The 13,048-nt window shown below is 41.1% G+C and overlaps 1 protein-coding gene across 3 annotated transcripts in view; it reads left to right on the top strand.

Annotated features, from left to right (window-relative positions):
* Window positions 1-13,048, top strand: part of pkn1a (protein kinase N1a) — a 52,746-nt gene that overhangs the window by 20,887 nt on the left and 18,811 nt on the right. For 2 of the 3 annotated variants that reach the window (XM_040145549.1, XM_040145551.1), the window contains exons 1-2: window positions 10,915-10,956; window positions 11,812-12,006. In XM_040145549.1, coding sequence (XP_040001483.1) covers window positions 10,915-10,956; window positions 11,812-12,006 — 237 coding nt within the window. Of the gene's footprint in view, window positions 1-10,914; window positions 10,957-11,811; window positions 12,007-13,048 lie in introns of those variants that run through there. The other variant, XM_040145550.1, reaches the window with a different exon arrangement.

A 13,048-nucleotide genomic window follows, 5' to 3' on the forward strand; every position in this document is an offset into this window, starting at 1 on the left:
CCCGCTGTGTCGAGGATCCTCCCCCTGCTGATGAGGAAGATTAATGAAGCCGGTGTGAATGTCAGCCTCTGCGTGTTTATTCTCAGGAGATTAAGGTGGTAGAGTATCTATCTCTATCTCTCTCTCTCTATATATATATATATATATATATATATATATATATATATATATCTATCTATCTATATCTATCTATATCTATCTATCTATCTCTATCTCAGGAAAGGTTCAGTGGTTGTGGATATGGAGCCACTTCACCCTGTTTACATTCCCACCAGGGGATGTTTGTCATTTATCATCTACCTCTGTCCACAGAGGTCTCTTTATGATTGATTCATCCCTTGCTCTTCCTCTCTAAACATTGTCAGGCTCCCTGGGTTCAGCCATTTTATTTAAAAATTTGTTCTTGCCAGTTGCTTCTCTTGCTGCGGCGATCTTTTGTTTGCAGGGCTGCAACTAATGATTATTTATATTATCAATTAATCTGCCAATTTGCTTTTGTTTTGTTTTGTTTGTTTTTTTAATTTATTATTTTGTCTATAACATGACACATGCCCTTGACAGTGTTCCACAGACCATGGTGACATATTTTTGTCCCGCAAAAATAAGATGATTAAGTGATTGTCAAAGTAGTTGTCAATGAGTATATTTTTCTATCTTTTCCTTTCAGTCAATTAATAGACTTACTTTGTTGTGTTTCTGTTGCACCTTTTTCTGCTGCGTTGATGTGTGTTTGTTATGGATACTATGCAGTAGAGCCAGGTCAATATTATGCTGCATTATTAGCTAATTGCAGCAACAAAGCGTGCTGCATTCTTGATATTTGGTCAGATAGGATCTTCTTCAGGACCTTCTTCCCATGTTTACTTTCTCACTACAATCCTAGACACCTCTAACCAATGAGGGGAGTGAATGTTCTCATGCTGTCTTTGGTGATGCGTTTTGGTTTACTTGAATTTTTCAACGCCCTGAATTAGCAGGGATCCACCCGGAATGATACCCTCTGCACCTTCTAGTCTCAGAGAAACTGAGGAGGCTGACTTGGATCCACCAGACAAGACCAAAGGCCCAACAGACAATGTTTTGTGTCTGGTTAGTGTGCACACTTGAAGAGGAATCAGTAACTTGGGGAAAAACATTAGATGGTTGGAACAAACACATTATACAGTTTCCCTGGCAGGGCTGATTAATTACAGTCATATTGAACGGATCCAACTAAACGGCAGACTCACTGACACTTAATAACTCAGACAGGCAGTTGATTCCAAACTCTTTTATGTATTTTTACCAGACCATTTATATTGGCGTTGAGAAAATCAGATAAATATTTCCACTGGAATGTTTTGGGCCTAATGTTGCACACTCCATGTCATGTGTTTCTGTTGTGGCTTTGTTTTTGTGTGTTGTAGCGTGTGAGCAATAATCCAGGTGAGACCAAAGTACTCCACCCAAGGTTTGCATAACAAACCCGCAGCTTCAACACATGTCAGAAGAGTGGGGGAAAGAGATGAGGGAAGAGATTTTGAAAACAAGTCCCTCCTCATTTTCTCCCCTCAGGCCTTTCATCAGCTCATATCTAAAGTAAAGTAGGAGTATGTTTTTAACCCTCTTACCCTCCAACTCACTTGCACTGATCAGTACAAAGCTATATCTGAGGCAGAGAGTCTCTTTCTCAGATACAGAGTTGGTCTACTCGGTCTACTTTGCCTCTATTCCGGGGGTGAAGACAGGGCAAAAGTTGTAGATTGATAGAACGAAGACAAAATGGGCGACAAGTGATCTGCATCATTCCAGATATACGCCACAGTCCCATTTTTCCAGTCTCGACACGAGTAACCTAAAGCTGCAATGATTAGCCGATTAATCAATTAGTCGATTGACAGAAAAGTAAACGGCAAGTTTTTCAATACAAGTATAGTTCCAGGTTCTTAAAGGTGAGATTTTGTCGTTTTCTTCGGTGTTGCCTGATAGTAAATGGAATATTCTTTGTGTTTCGGACTGTTGGTCAAACAAAATAAGACATTTAAAGCAGTCACTTTGGGCTCTTGTGATGAGAATATTTTTTGACAGTTTTGTAATTTCTATTAATTCGTAGAACAAACATTTCATCAGTTAATCAAGAAGATAAATAGCAGATTAGTCACTAATAAAAATAATTGTTAGCTGCCAGCCCTAGAGTCAACTCTTTAGACAAGCAGCAGTTTTATCACATTTGCTCTCTGGATCAGCACATCTCAGCGATTCTCTCCAGCCTACTTCTTGTGTCCATATGGTTTATCTATTGTCTTCTACATAAATCAGTTGATGCACATCGAATAAGAAGACATGATGGAGCATGGGCGGTGTGTTGCTCCTGAGTCCCACTTTATTTTGTTGTAAGACTTCGTAAGCAGTGTGTGAGATACTGTGTGTAAGAAATGAGTTTGGCAGCCATGTTTGTCCTGTCACGGAAAACATGGATGCAGCCAGACTGCCAAGCTGACAAATTGTTACAGACCTGAATTGAATGAATGAAGTGGCCAATAGGGGGTGAAAACAATGGCAAGTAAAAACAAAAACACAAAAAAAAGTTTTATGAATACCATTTAAAATGACATCTCCAGATGCCATAATAGAAGCAAGGGACATTCTTAAATTCAGTGTTTTTTGGCAAAAGCGCTATTTTTTTTGTATGAATTTCCTTTTGAGGGTGAGGGAGGTGAGGCTAGAGGTTGAGGTTGCTGTTTATTTCGGAAAACAACTTCGGTGTGGCCCGACTTTAAACCGAGGGGAAAGTAGAGAGAAGGAGGAGGTTAGATTAGGGGAGTTAGGGTGGAACAATGGTTGGGATTTTCAGTTAAAAGAAGCAGAGCCTATGAAGAAGACAGGGAGTGATCAACAGAGAGACAAAGGAAGTAGAAAGGGAAGGTGGAGGAAAGGATGGGATGCAGTCGAGAAGGTAGGGAGGTGATGTAGGAAGGCCTGGAGGTGATTATCATGGCCAAAGGGGTTGAAGGTCAAACACTGGCTGTCCTTGCCTTCATTCTCACGAGTGCGTTTGTGTACATGAGTGTGTTTTGGGAGGGTCTGGTGTCTGTTTCGATATTTGCATTTTTCTGCCTCCTCCTACTTCTCTTGATTTATATCATGTAGTGCTGGAACAATTAGTTGATTATTTGATTGACAAACAATTAATCTGCAACTATTTTGTTAATCGATTTATCATTTTAGTCATTTCTCAAGCAAAAATGCCTAAGATATGACGGTTCCAGCTTCTCAAGTATGAGGATTTGAAACTTTTCTTTGACATATATGATAGCAAATTGAATTTTTTGAAAAATGTTATTTGTCTGGATGTTAATAGTCTAAATATATAAAGGATTCAGTCATTAACCACTTTTCTCCCCTGTTCATAATCTATTTTGATGAAAACTTGAGTGGCACAGTTGTTGCACAATGTCATTGCAGCGTGGTTGCTGATTCACTGCCGTTCTCTGCTGCATTTCCATCTCCTTCTTTCTTTCTCTGCTTATTTGTCTGTTCTGTCTGCTTCAACCCTGTGACCCTCTCAGCTGTGCCTCATCCGTCTCTCTCCTCCCTCTCTTCCTGTCCCCATGCTGCTTTCTCTCATTTGCCTCGTCTATCGTTCTCTCCCTCTCAGCCTCTCGCTAACCTCTTTTCTCTCTCACCCCTCTGTCTTTTTCATGAGCATGACTGGACAAACTGGCTCCTCCTAGTGTGTGTGTGTGTGTGTGTGTGTGTGTGTGTGTGTGTGTGTGTGTGTGTGTGTGTGTGTGTGTGTGTGTGTGTGTGTGTGTGTGTTTTTTTTTTTTTTTTTTTTTTTTTTTCCCAGTCTCCATTGCAGATGGTTCACTTGCTGATGATTGTCTGTTTGCATATGAGTGTTACTTTGCCGCTAGCAATAGATATGTACTGTGAATGAGAGTATTTACCCAACACAGGGAAACATTAAATGTCAGGTTTAGTTTTTATTTCCCTCTTCCTCCTTGTCCACTCTGGTCCACTAAACTCTATTTCTAGGCTTCACACACGTCGCTTATTTAGCCTCGCTCCCTCTGCCATGAAGTCAGTCAGTCTGACAATAGGAGATGGTATTTCCCTGCAGGTTTGTCTTTTCACCAGAATAATACAAAGTGCCCCATGTGGCAGTGGAAGGCGTCTACAGGAAATGATGTGCAAGTTACTGTAAAACCATTAGAGACTTTGCAGACTCATGCTTCCTCTAATACTCTGCGTGCTGGTGTGTGTGTTTGTTGGAGAAACCTGATAGCTTTACCATTCATACAGTTTTTAGCTGTACTGCAGTATGGCTCTAAGGATGGCAATGTTGGTCTGTCGATCCAGTCAGGCCACCACTTTGGTGCAGAGTCAAATATCTCAACAACTACTGAATGGATTCAGATGAAATTTTGTACAGACATCCCAATCATGAACTTTTATGACTCTGGTGATCTTGTGATGTTTTCTCTAGCACCACCAGCAGATTGACATTCGTGGTTTTTACTGAAATGTCAGCAAAGTCAAAACGGAAGTTGAAGTTAAAATGAAGTCTCTACAACGGTCGTGCTATCTTTGCACGTGCCACTTCCATTGAGATTTATGAAATGCAAACTCCTGCAAAACAAGCACTGTGTATCGAAATATTATTTGAAATAATTCCAAGTTTCAAGAATCCAACACAGGTTGAAAAGTACTGGAATTTTCCATTAATAATAATTCCTTTCTTTTTTCTTCCCCCTCTATTATTAGCTGTGACTTTGAGCACGGCCATGGCTCTACTGGCCTTCATCTGTCACGACAGAACAAGCAACAGTTACAATGGCATTTTCACCTCATGCAACAGCCTCCTGAGAACACAACAAAGTGGATTTAAATGACTGTACACGAGCCCTAAGAGTACACACCCTCTACAATAACACAGGCCTCAGTCAGAAGTGGGCTGAGCTCGGTGGCCTCACGACATGTCCTCACGTTTCACTGGAAAGGGTTTTGTGTGTGTTGGTGGGCGTGCATCAGTGTGTGCATAAAAGTGAATATATCTCCTCCTGTTTTTGTCCTGTGTCATGCACGCTTGCATGACCATGCCTTTCCATGACCTCTGTGTGGACACTATCTCTGTACTGAGGGGTCATTATCACTCAGTATAAAAGCTCCAGGCGTTGTCCTCGCAGTGTCCTCACATGCACTTACACACAAAACTGCATGTTACCCATGTTCTTTCTTTTCCTTCCCTGTCCAGCCCTAGGCTCTTCTATACTGCTCACACAGTCTGATTGAATTAGGTTAGCTTGGCGCCGTTATCTATTGAATTAGCACATTATTACTTCCCTGGACATCGCCGCCGAATGTTCCTCCCTTGGCTAGTTCACTAAGAAGCTGCGTGAGATGAGTCAGTCCTGCCCGTCAGCTGTCGCCAACTTTGTAGTGTTGCGCTGGGTCAACAAGGAAAGAATGAGGTTGAGCGTTGTATCACTTTCCTCTCTTTAACTGCCTAGCTCAGTTCATTGAAAAGGTGTTAGTCTATGTAAGTGTTTGTGACAACTCATCTGGTGTTGCCTCTTTGTGCTGCGTACGTATGTTTGTCAGAACTCATTCTGTCAACATCTGCTGCTGTTTACGTCTTCAACAAACGTTGTGTTGGAAGTGACAGCAGACATGTTCCCACCAGTTGGATGACTTACACATCCTGAAGGGTGCTGGACTGAGCTAAGTGTCACTGGACAATTGGCTGAGTTGTTTGGATTTGAGATTGTGTTCTTTTCTGGAAAGTTTTATGCTTTTGTGAATCACTTGAGAGACACATGTTGATGTTATAAACCCATGTTAAAGCCACAGCCTTAAAGTCAGAGTCAGGGTTGATTATAAGTACTAATAGATTTCTCTGTAAAAGTACAATTTTATCTTAAAAGGGAGATTACAGTTCATTTTTTTTAATAAAAATTTTGAGTGCAGTCAAGTTAGTCCTTTTACCAAAAGAACATTAGACTGCCAAGTAGTCCAGTCAGAGCCTCAAACCTGTCCGATCATCATATAAGTCGTCCAGCTGTTGTTGCTGATTTTGTTCAACATATTTATATATGGTGTAATATATTTGCTGATAAGCTTTTAAAAAAGCTTTGACAAGGTTCCATCCTAATTGTTATGAACTGAAATGACATTTGGTTTCGTCGATCATTGGTCAGTCAGTCATTGTGCTCTGTCAATCTGTTCTTCTTGAAGTTGCAACAGACTGTACACAGTGACGACATCCTCGCTGATCTCAATACATTCTAACTGGAGGAGAGGAAGAGCCAATTCATTGGGATAGGAATTCAACATGTATGTTTTTATTGAGGATTCTGCCTAAATATTACAATAAGACAAAGAGTCTACAGCCATCCTAGCGGCTCTTTGAGTCTGTACTGAGTCACAGCAGTGCTTTGAGCTAAATGCTAATGTCACTATACCAAAATGCTCACAATTTCAATGCTAGCATGCCGATGTTAAGTAGGTTTAATGTTTACCTTGCTCAGCATGTTGGGTCAGTATGCCCGTATGGGAATGTTGTTAAGTATTTGGTCATAAACGAAAGTATTGGACAAATTGAAATTTTGACCTGATCATGGCGGTAGAGGAAGATCACCAACATTATTACAATTCATCCTGAGGGTTTATGATTGTCTCTACCATAGTTCAGGGAAATTCATTGAGCAGTTGTGTAGACATTTCTGTCAACACAAAAACCAGAAATGTCAACCAGTCAGTGATTTACCAAAGTCACTGGGATTCATTCACTGAGAAACATGAATGTCTATACAAAATTCCATGACAATCTATGCAGTAGTTTCCAAGTTATTTTTAGTCTGGACTAAAGCAGTTGGCCGACAGACCAACAATGTCCATTTTAAAGCCATGCTGCTAACATGGCTTAAAAGTAGCCCCATTATGCAGAAAAACACCCTGATCTGGAAACACTTAACACTTGTTATATACATTTTAAGATTAAGACAGTGCCTTATCTCAGGATTAGTCATGCTAATTCTAAGTTAAAGGCAACTGGACTGGATTGAAGAAATAACCTGCCATTCATTCGCTTGAGTTTGTGCAAGTTTCGGTGTCAACTCATAAATAAAAGGCAAGTCACTCTTGAAACTAAAACACCAAACAATTATTTTGTGAGGAGTTACTGTCAACCTCTGCTTGAAGTCAGAATCTGGATAAAAGGGGGTATGAGAGCATAGTAGAGGAACTCAAACAACCTCTCTCCAGTTCAGTTACACAATCAGTTCACCATCTGACACATAATCACTTGGCAGTAATCCACAGTAATGGGGATATACTCCTGCCTTTTTTTTTTTTTGTAACAGCAGTTACTCCCACTGTGACTGCTGCTGCAAGTGTAAGCAAATATTTCCTCAGTGCCTCTTACAATGGCAGGTTTGGATCACATGTACACACATACACAGAGAGGTTGAGATGGTGGATGGAGACACACGGGATTAACTGTGTCATGTTATAGTGACGTCTTGGCTGCAGTAAGATGTTTCACTTCATGTTCATCAGTCAATCTGGATCAAGAAGGTCACAGCCTGCAGGCATCCAAGACAAAAATAAAAACAAATCAGCCAGAAAGATTAATCTTAGCCAGGAGTGTCATACAGACCAGGGACACTGCTTCTATCTATTTAAACTTCCCTGCAAAGACACTGAGGGTAGTGCCCCACAGTTATGGTTAAAGTTGTAAACTTTTCATTTACATTAAGTATTATGATTATTTGTAGGAGACAGTGGAGACAGCGAGATATTGGCTGACTGGTTTTGGTCCCAATTTATTACGGACTGTCTCCCCAACCCCCAAATTCATCTTAAATGGCGGAGACAGCTGTAAAATTGAGGAAGGAGCAGTGGTAATGAGCAGGGACCCTCAACTGCCGAGGGGTTTGTGGCCTGTGGGGAAAAAATAACTCAAGTAGTGCCCAGCAAGGATGGAAGAGTTCAGACGGTTGAAGTTACCATCAGTGGTAAGCAATATGTCAGACCTGTAGCCCGATTAGTAACCCCTTGCCACCTATGGAAAACATGTCAGCTGAAGACACCTTGTTCCAAATTTCAGTCAACTTTGAACTATTTGAAGGGACTGCTGTTCAAGAATCTCAGGCTTGAATGTCAATTCTGTCAGACCAGAAGTGGGTGGAGAGATTTGCCTGTCAGTGCATAGGGGAGGAGTTGAGAGAAGGGGAGGTTATATACGATCTGGGTGTGTTCTTTTCAATTCCTTTGTCTGAGACCATGCTGCCACACCACTAAGTTTGTTTGAAATTATTTGCCAATTTGTTTTAGATGACTTACTATTTATAACCTTTGAATTATGTCTCCATGCTCTGCGTCGTAATTTAATGTATGTGTCTGACTCCTTCAACAAATCATGATGTATTGTTTTGGAGCTGTTTGAGTTACCTACTTCTGACTAAGGCAGAATTATATGGAAGCAGATCATACACCGTTTTAGAGCCACGTAGTATACTTACCTGGGAGATGTGATCTGTTTAAATTTAGAGGAGAAAGAGGCTTTTTATTTGTTATCCTGTATTTACTTATGTTTCTATAAATAGGATCCATTCATCTACTCACTCCCTCACTTAGTAAATGGTTAAATGGCTCTTGGACCCTTGTGTTTACATGTGCATACTGGTTAGAGGCTCTATGGTCCAGTAATCCTTATACTACCTAGTCAGGCAAAATTAATTTCTTTAATTATTCATTTGTGATCATGTTTGTTGACACTGTCATACATGTGTTAATTCGGTAACTTTGAATGTTTAAATAATCAGTAACGAGGTCGTAGTTACTGGTGAGAGGTGAGAGGTCTTTCTGTCCCTCTCATGTATGTAAGCAGGAAGGATAAAGAATTTGAAACACCTCTCAATATACCACAGTCAATAACAACACTGCCTGTAACTCTGACCAGTGTAATACACACATACTATCTCTAAAGTTGGTGGCTATATTTCTCATAAAACATATAGCACTCATTCATGTGAAGTGATTATTTGGGCCAAATACAATCTTGCCAGTGAGCCAGTAAATGAACAGTTTTCAGCTGCAACAGACATGCTAATCGAATTATATTATGAGTCATTATTGCATGTTTCGCCATTGGTACCAGAAAATGATTATACATATTTAGTTGTAAAGCTCTAATATAGAGTGACAGCTGCCATGGACTTATTTGTGTCTTGTTCCTTTATAGTCGGTAAGTTACAGGAGTCTGCTCACCCTAAATTCCGAGAGCCTCTGTTTGGTTCAGTCTATCTTTTCAGATGACAGGAAGTAAAACTCCCCGTCATCAGTTGTTGTTTCTTTTCTGGGCTTGCACAGATCTATGGAGGGTTATAGAGAGATGAGTCAGTGGCATGTGAACAAACCACGAAATGACCATAAAATTACAGACATAATTATCCCACTCTTTGTGCGCTGAAATTCTTCTGCTATGACAAGAAAATATGTTAAACATTTCCACCAACCTCAACTATTTTCCCGAAGCTCAAAAGTGGTCAGTGGCCATACTGTAACAGCATGAAATGCCTCATTTTTTTTAATCAGTGTAATTGTTCTATATCCTGTTTTCTTTCAATACAGACATAAAAGTTTTGTCATCAAAGTAATCTAGTGAAATCAAATCCCGACCTTAATACACACTGCTTTTAGCCATTAGTAAAGGTCTTTAATCGTACCAGGCCCATCAGCAATGTCTGCCTGTCTGTGGTCATCTTTAGCAATGTCACGGACCACTCCTTCATCTTCTCCTGCTGTTGTCCAGCTGTCAGACAAGCAGCGTGCTCACTGCTTAACATTACTCCAATGACACCTGCTGCCTGTGTTGTAGCTGTAGCACACAGCTAGCTGCTAGCTGTTTACTTCTTCCTGTCTTTCTGGTAGAGTTAGCCCACTAACCAAGCAGTATCCTTTCTGTCTTCATTTCTCCTCTCTCTCTCCCTCTCTATCGCTCTCTCCCTCTCCCTCTCTCTCTCTCTCTTTTGTGTGATATCTGTGACTGATTAAGTACATGGAGATCATTTCCAATTTTGTGTAAGATGAACAAATTAAAGGCCCCTGTACGCTGAGCTTAGTGTGACATCCAACACACGTGTAAGATCGTTGTTATTGTGCAACGTAAAGGGCTCTTGTATGCTCATTTCCTGGTTTGGAGGACGATTTTTGAGGCTAGCATTAGGACACAAACTCCACCCAGTGCTGCTTATATAAAGATGTTATCATATTTTCAGATGAGGCCGGGTTTCAATCCCATAATCTTCCTATAGGGGAAGATCACCCCTGGGATTTGTAGATGTGGAGCCCAAAGGAAATAAGAAGTTCAGCGGGCAGCAGAAATGCATCCCAACCTTACTCTCTGGCTTTGATCCAGTACATAGAAAACGCATCCTTCCCTTGTTTCCGCACTTAAGATTATATCACCGACCCAAGTGAGAGCAAAATAAAAAAAGCTGTCACATATTCACTTCAAGCCAGATCTGATTAATCAGTGAGCATAAGCAGCTGAGGAAGGTTTTGACATCATACATGCCTAGTGCCACAGATCCGAGAATATTTTACAAAACCCTCAGGAGGGAGGATGTGTTGTTGATGTATAGAGTCTCTGTCCTTTTCCCTGTGTCTCATACTCCACTGACAGCAGCAAAATCGCAGAGGAAACAGGAAAGGCCTGAGCAGCTTGGTGTTAGGACGGATATCCTCTTTCGGAGGCGTTCCCCCTCCTCCCTCACTTAACTCTCCCTCTCTTTATCTCTTTTTATCGTTTTTTTCCCCCCCCAACCCATTTTGCTCTCAGTGTGGCATTAACCGTTTGGCTGAGCTCAGGAGGGGACCAAAGATTTCTGTTCCTTTGTCGTTTTTTGGGTCATCAAATCTGAGGGAACTATGTGTTGGCATGGCGACGAGGAGGATGAGGACAGCTCGGAGGTGAAGTGTTGTTGGCTTGTTTGTTTGATTTGTGGGTTCCTGTAATAGTGACTGAGTCGCTCCGATTTCTAGTGATTAACACTTCCTCTCCGGCTGTGTTCCTGATCTTTGAGTCTCCAGATCTCGCTCTGTGGCCAGTTGTAGCACTGCTGAAGGGGATTTTTACAAACACAGGATTATCATTCTAGTAGGCAGGAAAAAGTTGTTAGAAGTTGTTAGAAAACTTAAGCAGGAGTGGAGCCCAATTGTGTGCTCGTCCTAAAGTGTGAAAAATGTGTTTAGCACGTTAACACCTTCAGCATTTCTCTCACAGAAGAGAAGAACCAGGTCACGAGGAAAGGCTGGTCATGGGACAGATTTGTAATTCACTTTGATGGTCGTATACAGAATTGAGTTTTAACCCGTTTGGCAGGAATACTTTCCTGAAAATTTCATCTAGAATGGTTCTCCTGAACTTGAGTGTTTTCTAATGCCCTTGTTGTAAACAGGTCCGACATTGTCGATTGTTTTTGAAATATTATAAACACTGGCTGAACACGATTTTATTAATTCCTCGCTCATATTTACCAAACTTTGCCCTTTTTCCTCTTCCACCTATCACTATCTTCTCTCCCTCTCTCTCTCTTTCCTCCCATTACTGTCTTATCCTGCTCATCATCTCTTCCTCTTCTGTCTGCCTCACTCTCAACTCCTCCTCTTACCGGGGTGACTATGTTGTAAATTAAGCCCTGTATTTTCATGACAAAGATTTTTTTTTTATTCTCTCCATAATTGCATTGCCTAACGAACCTTTCCTTTGTCCTCCATATTCCTTGTTTTTCCCCTTCCTATCTCCACCTCCGTCGACCTGACCAGAGTGACCCAGGTGGGCTGTCGGTTCTGGAGCAGCTCGGGCTGGACCAGAACTCAGACTTCTCAGACTCCAGTGTGCAGCAGCTTCTCGACGAGCAGCGTGAAAGAATCCGCAGAGAGATACGCAAGGAGCTGAAGATCAAGGAAGGAGCTGAGAACCTGCGCAGGGCGACGACTGACAAGAGGAACGCTCAGCAGGTCAGCCACAGTTATCCTCAGATCCTCTGCAGGTCCCTATTTTTTTTTTTGTTTTTTTTTTTTTTTTTTTCCAAACTAACCAAAACTGTCATTTTTAGCAGAAGTTAGCTTTTAAACAGGTTTCCCACTGGTAATAGAAGATATAAGGTAACAACAGGGAACGTCAGGGACAATTAACCAGGGAATATGAGAATGCACCTTCCAAATTTTTTTTCTCCACAGCAAGCACAGAAATGGGTGGAAACGCAAGGGTTTATCCACCCAGGCAACTCATCAGTAACATACAAGGCAAAGAATACAATGATAAGATCATTGAAGCACTGACGACTGAAAGTTGGAAAGTGATTTTACATCAGTACCACCGCAGGAAACCATTTTAATGACCCATCTGTAACAGTGGCTGGTGAATCAAATGCTGATTTGTGAAGTTCTTTTCCTGTTTGTCTTTACAGAAAGTTGGGACTTTTGGAAGGATCTGACTGTTTTTTTTTTAAATCCTTAGTTGACCAATGTTTCAACCAGATTCTCTGAGCATAAATTTCCACATTATGAGGCAGGGCATTCCCACAGTGCCCTGCCTCGCAGTCACGCAGGTTCACATGTTTACTTCCTGGAGCTACCCAGTACAACTGCTGGGAAGCAGCAGCAGTGCCAGGCTCTGTCTGTTGCTGCAAGTGAGCAGCACAACTCGAGCAGTTGGAGGATTAAATTCTTTGCCCACAGGCAATTTTAGGTATTACGGGGAAGATTTATCCCAGTTACTTAGATTTTGTAAGAAAAATTATTGTCAATAAAAAATCTTTCCTGAACACTGCCGATCTGGAGTTTTACTTTTAAGATTGAAGCAGAGGCTCACCGAGCATTTCAAAAGCATGCTTGGATCATTATACTGGCATTTTTATAGATAGAACGCTTTATTGAGACAGTCCAAGGGTGTGTTGGCATAAAACTATCAAAAATCAGGATTGTTCAAAGGTAAGGCACATTAGTTCACTCAGGTGTAATTATACCTGTTTGTTACAGTGAGTTAACACAGAAAGAT

Source organism: Xiphias gladius, chromosome 15, assembly GCF_016859285.1.
Source record: "Xiphias gladius isolate SHS-SW01 ecotype Sanya breed wild chromosome 15, ASM1685928v1, whole genome shotgun sequence".
NCBI lineage: Eukaryota > Metazoa > Chordata > Actinopteri > Istiophoriformes > Xiphiidae > Xiphias > Xiphias gladius.